This window comes from Phaethon aethereus (genome assembly GCF_964289735.1).
Source record: "Phaethon aethereus genome assembly, chromosome: 3".
NCBI classification, from domain to species: domain Eukaryota; kingdom Metazoa; phylum Chordata; class Aves; order Phaethontiformes; family Phaethontidae; genus Phaethon; species Phaethon aethereus.
The window spans coordinates 33,796,696-33,816,381 of NC_138576.1; the positions used below are offsets into that span (position 1 = coordinate 33,796,696).

General features: G+C 38.1%; 1 protein-coding gene across 1 annotated transcript in view; it reads left to right on the plus strand.

The window, feature by feature from the left end:
• The window catches only part of COL19A1 (collagen type XIX alpha 1 chain), a gene marked incomplete at its 3' end in the record, with an annotated part of 197,051 nt that overhangs the window by 103,192 nt on the left and 74,173 nt on the right, over nucleotides 1–19,686 (plus strand). Inside the window, exon 15 of the mRNA XM_081998313.1 lies at nucleotides 12,812–12,865. Within this exon, the coding sequence (XP_081854439.1) occupies nucleotides 12,812–12,865 (54 nt within the window). The remainder of the gene's footprint in view (nucleotides 1–12,811; nucleotides 12,866–19,686) is intronic.

The window sequence follows — 19,686 nt, forward strand, 5'->3', positions numbered from 1 at the left end:
GCTTTTTAAGATATTGTAAATATTCTATTGTCAGGTTATTGAATTAAGTACTTAGTTATGAGTGCAATGCCATATGTACAACACAGTATTATATATATAGCATGCATATGTTCAAATTGGACACATGACCCTATTTTCAGAAAGTTAAGGATGTGGGGACACATCAAACAGCCTGATAGATGTGAGGTTGCCACGGCTCCTGGCCGTCAGGTCCAACTGGCAGTGGGGCTGAGTGTGCATTCCCAATTGGCACACAAACACACATACAACACATACAGATAGGTCTGGCCACACAGGTCAACACAGATGGACACACTCAGCACCCCCACAAAAATGAACAGTACCAACAGCCTCATCCTGTTACCCTCTCTGGCTGATCATGATGATGGTCTTGTACTGGGAAATATATACATCTTCTATACAATGTGCATCCTCTAGTAGCTGAGCCTAACCAGTAGATGCCCCTGCTCCTGGACCCTCCAGTTACTGGCACCTGGACATTTAACACCCGCCAGGCTCACATCCCCACTCCAGCTGCTGGTGCAGACCGGCTCACTCTCAGACACCCACACAAAAACACACGTGTACACACACACGTATATATTCCCTCGGCTTCCAGCTCGTTTCACCTACTTGCCGGCCAGTCCAGCTTGGTATTCACTGTTGACCACACACACAATTACATGCCTGTGCTCACTCCATTTGTTGGTACCACAAAGGCATCGACCATTTTTTTTTATGAAACACGTCATATGCTTCTGGTTCCTTGCATTACATGATAATGCTGCTACTGATAATAAAAATAAAATATTTTCAGTATTGGCTTAATTATAGTCCATTTAAATTTCAGTGATTGGACTTGTCTAATAATATTTGACAATAAAATATACTTATGTATGAAGCATTTTTTATCCAGAAAAAGAGGTTTCAAAGTTTTTTTTCAGACAATAGAAAATTGTTTAGAGTTTGTCCTTTCAAACACTTGCAGAGTTATGTGTCACAGTCTAGACATCTATAAAATCTTTTTGTCTTACGTAATGACCAGATATGCATAACAAACACAGACTGGAAAGGAAAAAGAAATGTAACATTATAATAATGGAAAATCACTTCCTAGATTCTTATGAAGAACAATATTTCAATAATTTAGGTTTTTTTACAGGTGCTACAATTCTCAGAGGAAAAAAAGCAGACAGGTATCTTCCTTACACAGACTTTTGCTGTAAAGAAAGTATCAGACTCAGGAAATTGCAGATTTGGTCACTAATTTATTTATTCCCTTTCTTGTTACTTACCTGCAAAAAAAATATGTGAGCTCAAATGATTAATTTTCTTCCAAGTATCAAGGAAAAACTTCTTGAGTATGGATCTAAGTTTCTCTGTGAGGGTCTGGTATGTGCCTGCGCACCAGAAAAGAGACTTGACCTGCGTGTTAGTTGTATTCTGGTTAGGTAGTGCCATAGAGATGGTGGAAGATATTTTTAATTTCCCTACAATGATCTGTGCCCCAAGCATGTACAAAGCCTAAAGAGGAATTTCCCCAAAACTCTCCAGGGCATGTTTTGCTTCATAAAAGTAATAAATTCTGTCTCAATCTAAGTGATTTTGCTCACAAAACGAAATGTCCCATTAAGGACAGTCCATTTGGGTAAAAACAATGGAGAATGGTGGAAAAGAGCACGGCAAATATGAAAACAAAGACAAAAGCTCCCAAATTCCCAGGCTGTAATTCCACAGCATGAATAACTCTTCCCCCAGACTCAGTGTTATGAACTAATTCTACACTATTCGTATTTCCCATGTAATCCTAAATCAACTTTCATAATAATTTACACTATGAATGGTAGTTCTTATACATTGTCTTTTCACTCTCCTCATTTCCAAGGCCGTAGAAGCAAGGATGTCCATTAGATCTGACAAACATTGAAGGATGTAAACAGAGACCCATACTCAAAAATAAATTCTACTCTAAGGTTTCAATATTAAGTTGACATGTTTTATGGTACTTGTTTTTGGATTAGGAAATCTAAATATCCATTATCTTGATTTCCTGGAGATAAATTAGTACTGTGTCCTAAGATCAGTGTCTGTTTGCTACAGTGTATGTCTTGCTAGAGGTAAACAGGGCCAATTATGTCCTTCAGCTCTTGAATATGCAGTCAAAATGTGTGCTGAAAGAGTTAACAGTGAAATATTTTTATGAAACAACCTTGATTCTAGGATTGTTACTGCAATAGATGGATCGGAGTACCTCTTGCTTGAGAAAGATTCTTACAGGCCTTGAAGGGATCACTGAAATAGAAATAGGATACTTCTGAAGATAAGAAACAGGAAAAAGAATTGAGGATGCCTATTTTCTGTGCACTGTAGGACCATAGAATGGTCCTTCTGAGCATTTCTTGGTAAATGGTGGAAAAATGACTACATCTATTCTGATAGCAGCACCTGGGTATGTCAGGCCTGTTTGGAATGCGTATAGTTTCATTGTCTTTAGTTGCAGCTGAGGACCCTTAGCTTTTCTAAGTCATACTCAGAGGTTAGAGTTATGACACTGAAAATCAGAAGCTGCTTTCAAATTGACTGAACTTACTCTTTCTTTACCTTAAGTGATTCACTTTCATAAAATGGACTGTCAAAGAATTATAATTCTTTGATTATAAAATGCTCTGCAAATGTTTCAGTTCATTTAATCCGGATATATCAAAATGTCCCTGTGTTGGTACATCCACTGGTGGTCGTCTTCACACTTTTTAAAAGGAAACATTTAAATTTTAGGAAAGCAGACGTGAGTCTTCTGAGGGATCTCAGTAACTGATGTACTAAAACGTTTTTTTTGGGTAGCTGCTAACTGAGAGAAGAGACAAGAGTGAGAGTGAATTGGTTTAGCAGCTTGAAGACAGATTACAACACTGCGGGAATATATGGCCCAGCAGGAAGGCTTTCTCTCTCTGCCACTGTAAATAGTCATGCGTTTCTGTTGGCAAGAGCTAAAAGAAGATGAATGACATGAGTGGTGGTGGCTCGGGGAAAATCCAGTCTTCAGAGCTGTTTTATTTGTGTAACTTCTGTGTGGCCGTGACACTTATGATACGTAATCATGAAAGGAAGATGTCGTATCTTGCTGTGAATAAGTAGTAGGTCAGATAATATCAAGGTTCATGTGTCACTGAATGAGAACTTACTATGTCAGGACTGTTCATGCTGTTACAGCCAAAATGTGACATCAGTGTTTCAGTTATGAACCCTGTTAAGGCAAAGTTTTAAAATGTTCCATTAATTTGTGACTCATGCATAATGTCATAAATTTATCGTCTACTTACAGTAATTTTTAGTTTTTCCTAATGTGAAAATCATTTATTTCTTTTTATCAAAATGCAAAATGAATTACTGAGCCGGGGGGAGGGGACGAGTGAAAATAATGACACACTGTTAGAGCTAAGTCCAAAATGCGTTTGAGCAGGGAGGGAGGGAATATTGAAAGGGACTTGTTTTTGCTCAACGTGGACAACTGGGCCTGGGTCATTGATCTTCTGCCCCAGTGCAATTGCATATTGAGGCAGGTGGGAAATTACAGCATTACAGAGCTCTGCTGCCCTGTGCAGCTCTTCCATTCTTGAATATTTCCATAGAAATCATAAAGCAGTGGAATAAGCTGGAGAAGGTCTACCATATATGCTGGTCTCAGTATAAATTAGAGCATCAGCAGTGTTGTGCAGGGCCAGAGCGTCCTCCCCGCACACAGACCTGTACCATGGTCCTGTCCTCAGTCAGTGACCCTGTGTCTAACAGTGTTCAAGCGTCCCTGATGTGTAGGAAATCCTGTTCCTGCTCAGCATCACAGTAACTGTGCTCTGCCCTCCGACACGAAAAAATGGAGAGAGAATTAAGTTATTGGTACTTGGAGGAAAATAGCTGTATTTTTAAAAGTGTTCAACTGACAGATATAGCCATTTTAGTCTCTGTAAGGAATGAGGGATACTTGGAGGCAGGATGTATGGCAGAATTCATAAATACCCAACAGCTGTAACAACCTACTAGATGGATGAGCTCACGCCAAACTGCAAAACGGGGGAAATAATGCCATTGCTTTTTAAGATGCAAAAATGAATTTATGAGCATTGCTCTGAAAAAAAGTAGAGCTCTGAATATTCCTGTTTGATGTCAGTTAACAGAAAATCTCTACTGAAATCCTAAAGCATGCACACTTAACAAAACTTCTCACTTGCAGCAGTAGCAGAGAATTCAGAAAGAAATTCTTTATGCCTGACTATGCATTTCTGCAGTGAATAGAGATGGGATTAGAATTGCGGCTCATGTGTTTCTGTACATTTCTTTAAGGCAGGTATGGAAGTCTTGTTAATACAATTTCATCATTCTTGCATGATGAATTAGAGGGAAAAAAAGAAACAGCATTATAGCGCAAAATATGCTAAGCTGTAAAAAGAAATATATGAAAAAATGTATAGGCTTTATGCAGAATCCTAATGAAATTAGTAATTTCACTAGTTCTAAGTATATTTGTTTGATTCATGCATTATTCATCCAAATACATTTTAGTGACTCAGGTCATTAACTTTGACATATATATGCATATTTAAGCACTTTTAGTAAGGATATAAAACTTTTCTATATTTCCATGGAGTCAGTTAACACTACACAAGTCAAGATATATGTATTTATTTTGTCTCCTTAGTTATGGTGGTAGTGTTATCGGAGTAGTCCAAAGTCATGACTGAGTCTCATCCTTTCTTTATGCTGTCTTTAATTTCTCTGGTATGTTCTTTCTGAATTGCTCTGTAAGTACTAGATGACTCTTCAGTATTTTTCAAGTGTCTTATAATGCATGCTGGCTATACATTTTGAGCTTTTCTCCGTAATTATGCCTACTTTATGTAGGGATATGTTCAGTCTTTAAAAGTTTAAGGTCCCTGATAAATTGTACTGTAGCCGAGGACCCTTCAGAGGGTAAACAGGAGGATCATACGGCTCTGTTGTGTGGTCTTGTCAAAATGTGGAGTTCAGTGGCAGAAGCTGGGGACTGTTTTCTGCAGGGACACAGCTGGCTCCGCCGCTTGCCCGCTCTGGTATCCCCAGCTTAAGCCTGTGTGTGCCGTGTCAGAAGAGTGACAGGTGAGGGAAGGTAGCGCAGCCATCTCTTGTAAAATATACGATAACTATTCCTCTTGACACTCGATACGCTGCTTTTAGTTCCTGAGGAAAACGAGCGTCCGTCCATACGTTCCTGCGAACCGATCCCTTTCGGGAGTTATAAAATAGTCATCCAGATGGCACCAAGCGCTTACGCAGAAGCCGAGGCTTAAGTCGGTCACAGACAGAAGTCCCCAAGACTTGCTTACTAAACAGATAGTTGGAATGTTGGCTCCTAGGTCTGGTTAAATCGAGCCGAAGGAAGCTGGCGCACAAGTGCGGCGTGGAGGCGGCTGCGGGAGGAAGCTGCAGATTCAGGCCCGGGCAAGCTCCACCGACACTTTTGGCTCTCCCCTCCCTAAACAAACATCAGCAACAGATTACACAGCTTTCCCCTCGGAGCTTTGGCAGTTATTCGTGTAAAGCTAAAATTCACTTTCGGCAGTGTTGCCTAGGAATCTCACAAATCCATTTAATGCACTACTTTGGTCATGGTGTAATTATTTGGCATTCATATGGAACTCCGAAGAGGAGGTGTTTGGTATCCCGGCTTTCTTGCTGTTGTAAAGGGCAGCAGTATTTCAAATGATTCTTCATGAAAAATCATGTGCCAGTTTTTGCTTATCTTAACTTCTACACATGATTCCTTTCTTGTCTCACAGTGAAAAAATAAGTCATTGGAATAACTTGTATTACATAAGAAGGGGACACACACCCCCATTATTAAGCTTCTCGACTAATATTATCCTCTCTTTTCATGCAATGACATAAAGGAGAGCAATTCTAGTTAACTAAAGAAAGTATAGACAGAAAAATATATTTTCATTCTAAATATCTTCATATACATCCTGCTAAGAAAAACCTGAATTTTGTCTACTTGAACTTTTCTAATGGAGGTGTATTAATTTCATGAAAATACTGTTCAGTTGTTTTGCATGAGATATAGTGATCTTTAACTCTCACAATATAACTTACAAATATTCTCTTTTTTAAAAAATTGGGTTTAAGTGTGGAAGCAGATCCTATTATGATTACCCTTTAGTGAAAGAGAAGATGTTTTAGCAGTTTCAGTCTTGTTTTTCATCTTCTTTATGCAGTAATACTGATACCGAAGGCACAAGTGAAGACTGATAATTTAGCCTCACAGAAAATTTGTTTTTCAAAAATTCACAGTCTGCTAAATTAGCATGAATGTGATTTATATGTCCTTCATTAGAAGAATGATTTGAGAATATTCCCATATGCAGTAGACTTCAACGTAAAAAATAATCTCAAATTGCTCCTCAGAATTTTAAAGGAAACTTTTTTCACTTAGAAAATAAACCCATGTCTATTAAAAGTCCTAGGTTCATAAAGTGTGAACTTCTGTAAAATTACTCTTTCAACTTCCCTTTGAAATAATTGTCTCTGAAGCAAAGTAGATTTCAAGTTAAGTTACCAGAGAGAACTACAGAAATGACCAAACCCAAAGCATAATGAGATCGGTGAGGAACATATTTTCTGCTTGCTTCAGCAATAAATTATCGGGAAAATGTAGGTGATCATGTTTTCTGGCAGACTGAAATACTATTGCTAAATGCTATGTCCTTTCCCACAGAAGTAAATGGGTTGGCAGCAGTTTTGAAAGCAAAATCATGGCCTATTCCACTTTGCGCTCCCAGGCAAAACAGTTTGATTGCTGCCGTAGCAATAAGAGGCCAAACATAGGGTACAAATCTTTCAACTTGCCATCTCAACCTACTTCAGTAAGGATGTGAATGAGACCATGTCATGTTTGGACATGCTGAAGATAGAGGTATTTGAGATAAGTGGTAGTCTAATTTCCCTCACTAACTGGTAATACAATAAGAAGTTAGTTATCCATCTGTGATTTCCTGTGCCATTTTTCCCATTCTAGCAAAATTTGGTAACAGTGAGGTGTGTCTGCTAGGCTCTGTGGGTTTTTGTGTGGATGGTGATGGAAAGTCTTGTGGACAAGAAGAAGAAACCATCATAATCATATCTTGAGATCTCTCTTTTCCTCACCCTCCTGTTCAGGCTTCAAGGTAGGGCAGTAGGACAGTTGCAGCAAGTAAACTGGCTTGAAGATATCTGGGCAACCAACACTGCAGCCATCTTGACTGCGGGGAAGGTATTGATATTTCAGCTCCTTTGCTTGCTCAGAGTAATAGCCTGTCCTTACATGAAAGGAAGCTGCTGTGCTTTGTATTTGTATCTAGAAAGGTGTTGATAACACACCAGTGTTTTGGCTGTTGCTGAGCAGGGCTTACAGCATCAAGGCTGTCTCCCATCAAAGGCCATTAGGCTGGGGGTGGGGAGGAGCTTGGGAGGTGACACAGCCAGGACATCTGACATAAACTGGCCAAAGGGCTGTTCCACACCATATGATGTGCTCAGCAATAGAAGTGAAGAGAAAGGGGAGTCGGGAGGACATTTGTTGTTAAGGTGTTTGCCCTCAATATGGTACAAACAGGCCAATATCCTCAAAATAGGATAGAAGGATCACAGTGACAATCATGACCTGCACAGTAGAACTTGTCATCTGGTAACAACTCCAGATAAGTCGATGAATTTAAGACCTAAATGAACTGCATCTTGATGCATCCTGTCTGGGATGCTGGGACATCCTTGCATGAGTGCAGCCACAGCTGTACCATCCATCCCACGAGCGGTATTTGGATGGCTGGGGAATGCTCTTCAAACCAGTTAGGCTGCAGCTCTTCACCGTGATCACACATTGTGTTATGTCAGGAATTTGGAAATCCATGGTCACGTTTTACCTGGCTATTGATTTGTGTGATTCTGTGCTGGTCTATTTGTGGGTTTTACAGAGGTATCATTGTATATATAATTCATCAGTGTGACAGCTTTTCTTTATCCTGGTGAGAACTGTGCGTTGAAGAACTAGGTCAAGCCTCTGCAGTGGGAATTGCCCACCAATTAGTTTGTAAAAAAGGGTTAAGTGTTGACATTGTTTCAGTAGATCTGTACCTTTCTTTTTATAAACATACTGTTTCCAAATTTCTTAGACAAATCATGTCTACTATAGCTGAGTCTTTTTAAAGTAGCAAGCTTTATCGTTATAAAAGCTTGCATAGTCAAATAGTTAAAAAAGGACCTATTCTTACACTAGCAGGAGATGTTTCTGCATTACCTAATTTAGGTTTTGTCTCTGTCTTTGCTTGACTTGTCTCACTAAACTACATACACTTTCTCCCTGTCTAGTAGCATTTATTCCATAAAAATTGAGGTCATGTGTTTGCTGGAATTCACAGTGAGGAAAAAAAATGGATGAGAGTAGTTTGAGTATAGAACACAGAAACCAGTGTATAAGGGTCTATAATAAAATATTTTTAATGCCTTAGGTATATCTGCCTTATTATTGTTGGCATTTGTATTATATTTCTAATTTGTGTTGAAAAGGAAAGGTTGCTGTGCTTAGAAACTCGTTCAGCAACACTACCTATGAGTACATAAGGCAGCTGTCTAGCCTTCTGCTTCAAAAACCATGAGCTGTGTTTCGGAGCAACTTTCAGAATACCAAAAATATACTCACTTGTCTAATATCTTACTCTTGTAGCATCAGCCATAAGCTTCCAGAGGAAGTAACACAAATAACAACTTTAAGTAACTTCACGCTTCCACTTCAGCTGGGATTTTTTTGTTTGTTTTGTTTTAATTCACCAAGAGGTCACAATAAAAGCTTTGCTTTTGTTCAGGGTGTGTTTCTAGGCAGTTACTCTGAGCTATTAAATTTATGAACCAAGTCTCCACCATGTCTATGTGGATGCTTGTCGTGATGTATCAGGCATTTAAAAATGTTTTTGTACCTGCAGGGTTGCAAGCCTGGATTTTAGCCCTTCTGTAATAAGTAGCTTCTGATAGCTACGTGCCAGCTAATATTGATAGCTTTAAATTGATTTATTTTTTTTTTTAATTGATAGCTTATGAATTGATAGCTTTAAACTGGATTTAATTGATAGCTTTAAATAAAAAAAAAAAGGATAAAGCTTATGAAACTTAAAACAGCTTAACTGGCTGAACTGGTACTGATTTTTCTATCACTTCCAAACACATTTTTCTTCTACCATTTCAAGTTTAATAATTCTTATTAGCTTTTCTCTCCTGATACTTGCAAAAAATATTAGCTGTTAAGTATTGAAAAGTTAATTCCTACAGATGTTTTCAAGGGCATGCAAGTTCTTTTAAAAGCTCACTTAATCTACCGTAGCATTTTTTAACCTGTCATTTTTCCTGTGTTCCCTTGACTAAAGCTTATTCTAAGTTTTGATGATATTTTGTTTAAATATCTGTCAGTATGTGCTTCATAGCATGCTTGCGTTTTCTTTATCTGGCTTCACAATCAGCAACTTTTCCCTTGCCAACACACCCCTTTATGGTTTACCTCTTATAAAGGAATTCCCAAGTTTCTGCTCTTAACTTCATTTTCAAAGTTTTGTACAACCCTTTTGTGCCTGCCTGTGCATCATGTTTCATCTCTTCTCATAGCCATCCTCACTCATCGTCATAGATTTTCTGAGTTTCAGATGCACCTGAACCAGCTTACTGACTTTTATTTCTTCAAGCTACATGCTAATGTTTGAGACATTTCCATTTCACGTTCCTCAAGCTCCTTCGGGCACGTAACTCCAAGGGGCTTGCCTGGTCCATGACAGGTACAAGCCCTAAAGACTGCATGTTGGTTTAGTTCGCTTCCCCATGAAGTAGGTAGAACGCTACCACCTTCCAACCTCAAAGGTGGCCTGGCAGAGTCAAGAAAATTGCATGCATATTGGGGCATCTGTAAGGATGCATTCTATTACCCTGCCAGACTGATGCCACAGGAATAGACTGTTCTTATATCTCACTTTGCCTTGTGCTATTGCTACACCTCCTTTTGCTCATCACCTTACCCATCCTTTTGCCAGTGCAAGACTATCAGGGTGACACATAGTGAATCATTTTAATTACTCTGGATGTTCTTTACCTGGGGAGATGGTACATGTGAAATAGATTGCCTTCTAATATAAGTGTTTTCAACACAATCGACAGCATACGTATACATTCAGTCTATATTCTGTCCCTTTATGTCTGTGGTGGTGGGCGCTTTTAGTGGGTTTGTCTACCCACTGTGCCGTCCATGATTTGAGGGACTCAAGAATCTGATCTTTGATCTCCAAAGAGAGGTCTCCAGAAGTTAGATAGGGATAAGACCTAAGTAACTACTTTCATTTGCCTTCCTACAAATATGTACTTCTTTTATGTGCTAAACTGTTACATTCATTGCCAAGTTTTATAGGAGTCCAACAGGGGATGTTTTATTCACCCCTTTAGACAGATTTCACTGTAGAGAAGTTTTCTTTTTCATTCCTCCTGCAGGTTTCATCTTCAGTTGTTTTTCCAGGATCTCATTCAGTGAATGCTGAACAGGGATACCATTGCCCAGTTATTACAGTTCTACAGCTGTGTTACTTAACGTGGCCCATGTTGTCCTATCACTTTTTAAACCGAAGATCCCACTGAAGTTAGTGTGAACTTTTACCTCAGTTTCAATGTCAGGATGTGGCTCCTTGTACAGGGTAGTCCTCCCTGCCTAGTTACCAATTGTAAGCTGCTCTCCTCCCTTTCCTCGAAGATAAACCTCCTTATCTGGTTCCTTTTTCTTGACAATAATATTGTAGGGAGAAGAAAAAGAATAAAAGTAGGTCTTAGACAAAAATGTTGGCTATTAATTATCATTATTGTGCAGTTACATTCTTGTGTAATTCCTGTCCCCTTGGAGCCTTATTGTACAGATATGTGAGGCTAAATATTTCCTCCTCCATAAAACAGACATTACAGTTTTTCATCTCATTCCACTGCATAAAGTTGTCACTAGAAATGAAATATTAACAAAATAAAACCCCACCTCTTCCTGAATTCCCAGAATTTCTCTGCAAAGGTAGAATATTACTAACAGTTGGACAGACAGAATTCTCTGCAAGTTCCAAACTACCTTGAGGAAAAAGTAGAGAAGGTTTACAGAGGTCATGTTCACATACTGCTTTATGGGTTTGTGCACATACAAGCTACATAATTTGCACTGTCATTTCATCAGTTTACCGTGATTTATTTGTTGGACACAACATTGTCATGCATATTCTAGTTCCAGAAGTTTTGAGGGAAAGAGGGAAATGGTGCACATCAGTTTTGTAAAAGATCCTAAACCTTATCTTGTTTACATTATAAACTGAAGTGAAAGGAAAAATATCCTATAGTGAAATACATCTGAGGTACTCTTGTAACTTCAGTGTTTGAAAGTAGAGAAATAATAGAAATAGAAAAACTCTTGAACCAACTATTTTTGTTTAAAACTGAAGCCAGACTTCATTCTAATCAACTAAAACATCACTTGAAGATATATGAGCTAGCAGCTTTGTATGCCCGCTTACTTTCTCGAGTTTATCTTGGGAATTAGAGATCATAGATTAATTTTTTAAGTCTTTTTTGGAAATCTGGCACTTTTTAAAATCATGATTCTCAGAGGGCCTTAGTTTACTGTTGTTGGGGCAATAAATATGTGTAATTGATTCTAAATAAGGAGTTCAGACTTTGACCAAAGATAAGCAATACCTGAGTCTGAGTAATTTAAATGGTTAAGAATTTAATATTTTAATATTTCAAACTCTTAAATAAACTAAAGTTCTTTAATTTTGTGATACGCTGTAAAAATATGCATTATTACATTCAAGACTTTTTTTTTTTAATTATACAAAGTAGAGCTGTTCACTGTTCCTTGATGATTACATTGAAACTGATTTCATATTTCTTGTTCCTATAATGGAAATTGGATAGCTTCCTTGAAGTATTTTTTTTTTAATTGTGTTCCAAGGTGACTCATAAAGTAAAGGGGGGTGGGGGAGGCACTGTTCTAAGTACAGAACTGTTCTTTGAAGGTTTTATGATTCAGATATAAAATTAAAGCCCCAAAGTGTCGAAAACAGTCTGTGGTTCTGTCCATGACTGCGAAGGCACTGAGTGCAGAAGGAAGGCTCACAAGTCGAGGGTGTATCCAGAGCACCCAAAGCTCCTGCGCCTGGTCAGGGGAGAGGGCGAGCGAGCAGTGGCTCTGGAGGGTTTTGCAAAGCCGAGCCAGGCACAGAGAGGAAGCTGCACAGGGCTGGTTCTTACAATACAGCGAGCATAAGGCCGCCTGCTATATTTAGTCCCCTTTCCCTCCCCTCCCTTCCCTTCTCCTCCCCCTTCAGTGCCTATATTTGAATCTGAGTTGTAGAGTTAGTTGTCACTCATTTAACACAACTTTTTTTTTTTTATGGCATCCTACCTTAACAAGATAAATCACTTTTCACGTAACACCGTAGTTAAATATAACTATGCTTAAGTAGTGCTGTCTTACCTCTTCTTTGCCAAATTATTCAGCCTTTATGTGGAGGAATGTGATTAATATGTTAATAAATAATAAAATAATAATAAAAATGTTTGCATCTTTTCTCGCACCTGAATATAACTTTATCCTGAAAGAAGTTATTATGAATGGTCTACTTTTATTATTAGAAATAAATGCTTTGTCTTGACACCTGGCTCTTTGGCTTAGTCTTATATATAATAATAGAGCATGAAAATAACACTGAATGTTATATTTGTTTAATGTTTGTACTTTCAGGGTTTGCCAGGGCTGGAGGGTCCTCAAGGTCCACCTGGCAAAGAAGGTCAAAGGGTGAGTAAACTTGGTGAACAACTGCTGAGCGTGCTAACTGACCTTGATGTACGACTACTTTCTAAGCGCTAATAAAAAATGGAAAGGTAGCAGCTGCATATGAAGCATGCTGACAACAAACCAAGCTTTGACATTTGAGGTTTCCCTTCAGTTGAAGGAGATTTAACAATTTCAACCATCTGAAGTGTTTTAATGAGTGGCAGCACAGATGTAGATATTGACGTTTGTGCAACATATCTCTGCTGTAATTTTAAGTGAAAGAATATTAAAAATGCTCAGAAGATTTCATTTTATTGTGGGGATAGACCATACCTCACTACGCCTAATGTATAAAAAATACGAATTTAGGGTCATTATCTATTAACGGAAACCGGTACTAGTGACCCAGGTTTTGTTCTAGATGCCATTCTGCAAGTGTAAGAGCCTAACATATATATACAAAGAAGAGATACAGTAAGGGGGGCAGGGGGAGAGATTTTGCCCAAGACATTAAATAAACCTTTGGTTATTCTGAATTTTAATATAATGAAGTAACTGACTGACTGGCTTCTCTGTGTTGTGTTTTTATTTTCCCTGACTTACTGAATTTGGTAGCTCAGTAGAACAGATAATGAATATTTATGATTTTGTTATCACAAGAAATAATTCAGTTTTGAGAGTTTATAATCTAGTCTGCTCCTAAAAGTTTGTGAAGATACTTAGACTCAAACATTTCAGTATTTTTATGGATTAAATTATGCCAAATTTGTGGTTTTGTAGTTGAGTGTCTCCAATAATTATTGGCTTGTTTAGGCATCTTGATATTTAGTGTCTCAGTTAAATTATCTGAAGTGGAAGGATTTAGTATTATTTACCATTGATGTTAGTCAACTACAGTGAGTTCTTAAAGGCCAGTTTAATAATTCCAATAATAGCAATAATAATAACAGATGGCCAGTTTTTGAACAAAGAGAGTAATGGTGTGCAGGCCCCAAAGCTATTTTTTGTATTGTTTTTTAAGTTACGAAAGTATTACTAAATTTCACTTTAGTTGAACATGAACATTTGAAAGCTGAGATAAATTACTTAAGTTTCACAGTAAGGATTGAGAACCCATTCAGAAAAAGTAAATGTAGTAAGGGAGAACCAAAAGTTACGTGGTGAATATGCTATTAAAGTGTATTTAATAGCATATTAACATGCTATTAAGAATTTTATAATTACTATGACTCTTACTGTTATGAAATTAAATATCCAGTATACTGAAAAGCTATGGATATCCAGTTTTAGCATATTTTAGAGTGTTCTTCTATGGAGTATTGAATCCGCAGAAACACACAGTTTATTACTTCTCCTTTAGGAACAGTTATAATTATGGCTGTGTTTTAAAGACATCACTCTTTGAACTCCTTGATTTTTTGAGCAAAGATTTAGAGTTAACACACTGTATTATATATAGTGGTAGATAAACGCTTTTGGAAATTTTTTTTTTTTGCAGTGGGAATTAGGGGGTTGACACTTTCATCATGGGTATTTCCTATTCGCACATAAAATTGAACTGCTGTCTCACTCCAATATCTATAAAAACAGGAGCACTGATTGTTTTATAATCTTGGCCACGCACACAGTTGCCTAGAGCCAAACAATGGGAAAGCAGACTGCAGAGCCTCAGCATCTGTCTTTATCTTTCTACCAGTGAGATGCCTACAACAATACTCTCTTTGCTGGTCACCCCACCCAAGCATTAATAATATTGTGCAATCTTAATTCAACTCCCATGTGCATTTGCATTTCCAAAACATTTAATTACACAATAACATACTGTTTGTAACAAGATCTCGGCCCAGTTTAATGACAAACAGGACAGTGCACGTCTAATGGTTATTAAATATTTCTTTTTATTTAATTATAGATGTCGTGTTCCTCTGTTCTGCTTCTAGCAGATCCTCCAAATCTTTCGCATTATATGAAGCTATTGATTTTATCACGGACTGTCTTCAACATATTGTTCAGACCTAAAAATGATATTGTGCCCATTTTGGAGACTGGAACTGTAACATGGTAGGAAAAAAAAAACCACTCCAAAACATTTGAAAATATCTATTGAATTTGGATGCCACACTTGGAGAACCTGAATTTTTTTTAAACTTTCCATTCACTTTGTACTTGTTGTATTCAAAGTTTTAATTCCCACTTAGCTCAATAGCATTTTTAAGCGTTCAACTTAAGTTTAAGTTTTCAACTCTGTTGAAAATTAGGCTTAGATTAACAAGAAGTGAGAGGAGAATCATTAAATGTATAAGTTAGAAACATCTTGGCACACATTAAAGCAAGATATAAGGAACTGAGGAAAATTGAGTGTTAATGGTGATACTGTCAAAAACTCCGAGAAACATGCAGAAGGCTCGTGTTAGAGGTAGTGACTTAGGTAAGCAACAGCACAAAATGAGATAGAGAGGGAAGAAAAAAAGCCATGCCCGTGGATTCCTTCCTTGTTTGAACTGGCTTGAGCCATACATTTTCATTTTCAGAGTGTTTTAAGTAGGATTTTATTGTATCATCCAAGATCATAATTTAATATTAGAACTACTAAGAAATACCAAAGGTGAGACCCTGTCCCAGAGTGGGCACCTGTCTCCCTGTGTTCACTATAGAGGGAACTGGGACAAATATACCTCTATTAAGAGGAAAAAGCATGGGTAGTTGTATTTCTTTCACCTCTCAGGAACAATCTGCATTAAAAATTGCGTAGTAAAAATGCGCATAAAAATTATTACAGAAATAGAATTAGTATAATTATATATAATTTTATAATTATAATAAACATAAGATTAACTGAATTGTAGATTTTTAGTTCACAGTTATGCCAACCTTAAAATACATATTGACATATATGTGAAATTGGCTTACAAGCGCAAATTTACGACATCACTGAAATAGATGATGACTGCGGGTTATTTATTTCAAGAGCAAAGGGGGATCAATACATTATTTCAAATAATGTCATAATAGCTTTTGTCCAATGGATACACTGTAAATAGAGTTTACGTAGTATCATTTGAGCCAACACGTGATTACTAATATAGTAAATATGTCACTTGCTGTGGCTTGGTGATCTGATGCATTACTACTATATGATCATGCTGGGATATGGTCTTGCTCCCACGTCAGAGAGCAGGTTAAGTTCTGACATGCTTAAATGATGGTACGCAAATAAGTCAGCCGTGGAACTTGTTGACAGAAGTGTGTGAAATGTCTTCTGTCCGAGTTGGTCTCCCTGGACGCTTTCCAGATAGGCCAAAGGAAAAAGGGTTTGCAGAAAACAGCGTACACTAATGTGATATGTTTTACAGAAATATGCTGTAGGGATGTCGTGCTTTAATCACAGCTGGCAACTAAGCACCACAGCTGTTCGCTCACTCCTCCCCCATGATGTTAGGACGGGGAGGAGAATCAAAAAGAAAAACAGATAACACTCATGGGTTAAGGTAAAGACGGTTTAATAGGACAGCAAAGGAAGCTAGAATTATAATAACAACAACAACAAGAAGAATATACAAAATAAGTGATGGCCAGTACAATTTCTTACCACCCGCTGACTGATGCCCAGCCAGTTCCCGAGCCACAGTTGCCACCCCTCAGCCAACTTCCTTCAGTTTATATACTGTGCATGACGTCATATGGTATGGAATATCCCTTTGGCCAGTTTGGGTCAGGTTCTTGGCTGTGTCCCTTCCCTGCTTCCTATGCACCTTCTCGCTGACAGAGCATGGGAAGCTGAAAAGTCCTTGACTTAGTATAAGCACTACTTAGCAATAACTAAAACATCAGTGTGTGTTATCAATATTATTCTCATACTAAATCCAAAACAGCACTATACCAGCTACTAGGAAGAAAAGTAACTCTATCCCAGCCAAAACCAGGACAAGGGAGATATTCAGAATGAGAGAGGTGAAACCCTGAAAGCTCTTTGACTACATCTGTGCAGCATCAAAGGATCCTGTATCAGGATGCATGCTCTATTTTTTGGCTTTGCTTAACAGAAAACTCCAAACTCACTAAAACTTTGAAGTAGTGCTGTCATGGAGAAGAACTAGTGCAATGATAAATAAAAATTGGATTCTTATGCATAGTACTTCTTTCATACTGGTATAGTAGCAAAATGCATAAATACTTCTTTTCTGAATAAAAAACCACATTAATAGTCTAGCATTTAGCAAGCATATTAGTTACATTTATATGAGTAAACTCGTTAGTTCCCATTCTTTCTCCACTTATTGTGACATCTTTTCTTTTCATCTCCTTTGTTATGTCTTCTCATTCTGCATATAGCTGGTGTATGCAGGAAAAGAGAGGAACCTTCATGAGTGATGAGGTAGTTTTAGATTTACCTAGCTTGTTTCCTTTGCAGAGCAATGAAAAAGGAGGAACAGTTGTGAGCTAAAGCAAAGCAATTGGCATTCTGTTTACTACCTGTAAATGTTTCTGTATCTACATGAAAAGAAACTACTTAGCATTTGTTGTAGCTCTACCAAAAAAAATATGTTCAGTAATTCATCATACATGGTGCATCCCTATTTAGGGTGTTACTTAGAAGAAGAAAGTAATGATTACAGCAGAAGAAATAGCGGCTACATCATAAACTGGCCATATCTAGAGACCACACGGTGAACTTATTTCTGATTCTTCAACCAACAGGTGACACATACCATACTCATTTACAGGTCTTTTTTGTTGGGCAATCTCTTGAGTGAAATTTGTTAAATTTTATACAAACAAGTAGTGCCATTATGTTTTTCCTTTTGTCATGGTACCCACTTTCACTTACATGTGTAAGCCAGCATTGTGCTTCCTGTGGGTGCAAGGAGTCCTCAAACCTTCGTTGTTCTTACAAAAAGGCTAGTTTTTCTTCTTGCTCTACCGCTGGTGACTAGTATAGTTTTTTATTTTAGTGAAGTGTTTTATGTTAGACATGAGGCCTTCCTAGATGAGAACTTTTCTTTTACTTCTGGTCACTGGGAGAAGTGAGTCAGGAGAGACAGCTACTCATTCCCTTTTCCTTATTCCTGCATGAGAGATGTTAGACCGTTCTGTGGGTATTAGCTTCACACATAATTTTTCAGTGTCCCTCTTGTTTGCTTCAGGCATTCAGAGCAGCATGTTACTGCTGCAGCAACTTGATACTATTACACCAGTGCTCAGAGTGACATCAGGAGCTTTAGAAGGTAATCAGATGTTACTCAGAAAAGTCCCTGGTCCAATATTACTGACCAACAAAAAATAGAAAGATTGGGTGCTAACCTATCTTTGCATGGAATTTAAACCACAGTGGACAGCTACGCCATCTTTCTGGCTTCCTGCGCTATGCAGGACTTTATTTTTCTTAATATTCCTGCACTTGAATTAAGTATATCTTTCAGAGAAGTACAGCTTCCACCTGAAAGACATCAACAGCAGAGATTTCACAAGTCTCCTTGATTTCTTTGTTCCAGTGTTTCTTGTCAATCCCACATTTCAAAATGTGCTTTTTATTTTACACTTGGGCTTAAGCCTCCAACAACTGTTTTTTTGAATGTCTGCTTTACATTAAAGAGTTTTTTAAAGTTTTTTCTCTGTAATCAATTCACCATTCCCTCTATTTTTGAGAAAATTCAGCTAAGATCCTTCAGTTCCCCATGTTAATAATTTTCTAAAGTCTTTAAATAATTTTGTCATGTTGCTGTACTTTCTAAAAATTTCTACTGCTTATAATTATAGACTGCACAGAATTTTCCAGACTCTGCCTTTACTATGTTAAATGCAGTGAAGTGAAGTTTATATTTCCAAAATATAGTTCTGAAGATTTTGGAACTTAATGATTAATTTCAGTTGGATATCTTTGTAGCAGGAGTTTTCCCTGCACTTGATGCATTTTTTATAAATTTTTTTTTCTGAAAATTATTTATTTTTTGAGATAATGTTTTAGTGAATTCCCAGAATTCTCTTAATACAAAGCCTCAAAGCAACTTTGTTAGGCAGCTATACTGTGAAATCCAGAAATGGTCATTTTTCATTCTCGCTTGGTCTATAGAAAAGCCAGGCCTAGCATGCAGCTAACATGCACAGCAGGTTGTGCGGCAGTTTTTGCTTCTTTGAGATCTTCTTCATATCTTCTTGAGTGACTGGGCACTTCTTCTGGGATTTGGACACTTCTGGGAAACCTCTGAGGAAACTGAGGGTGCCTGCTGCTGCCAGGTATGGCTAAGGTAAGGGTAGCTCTAGCAGCTTCTAAAGAACTCCATCAGCAGCGCTTGATCAGAGTGCCTGCAGCCTTTCTTCCAGCTGACCCCTGATTGAGGAGGGTCAAGCACACTTTTAGCCCAGGCCAGGAAGAGGACTACATAACAGCCAGGCAATGCAGCAGTTCGTGCAGCGGTAACAGAAGCAGCTAACAGGTATGGAGCAGTTTCCACAGCAGTTCACACAGAGAAACACACACAGAATCACTAAGGTTGGAAAGGACCTTCAAGATCATCAAGTCCAACCATTAACCCAACGCCACCATGGACCCTAAGCCATGTCCCAAAGTGCCACAACCACACGTTTTTTGAACACTTCCAGAGATGGTGACTCTACCACCTCCCTGGGCAGCCTGTTCCAATGCTCGACCACATGCAGAAGGCCACAAAGAGGTCAGCAAACTTTCTTTGTCCACCATACACATCCTTAAAGATGATCATCACAAGACACAGGACTCGGGTGCTACTGAAGTAACTGTTGTCCAACTTTTGCACCAGCTTCAAATGGAGGACACAGCTCTGTAAGTCCATGGGGCCTGATGGGTTACATCCCCAAGTGCAGAG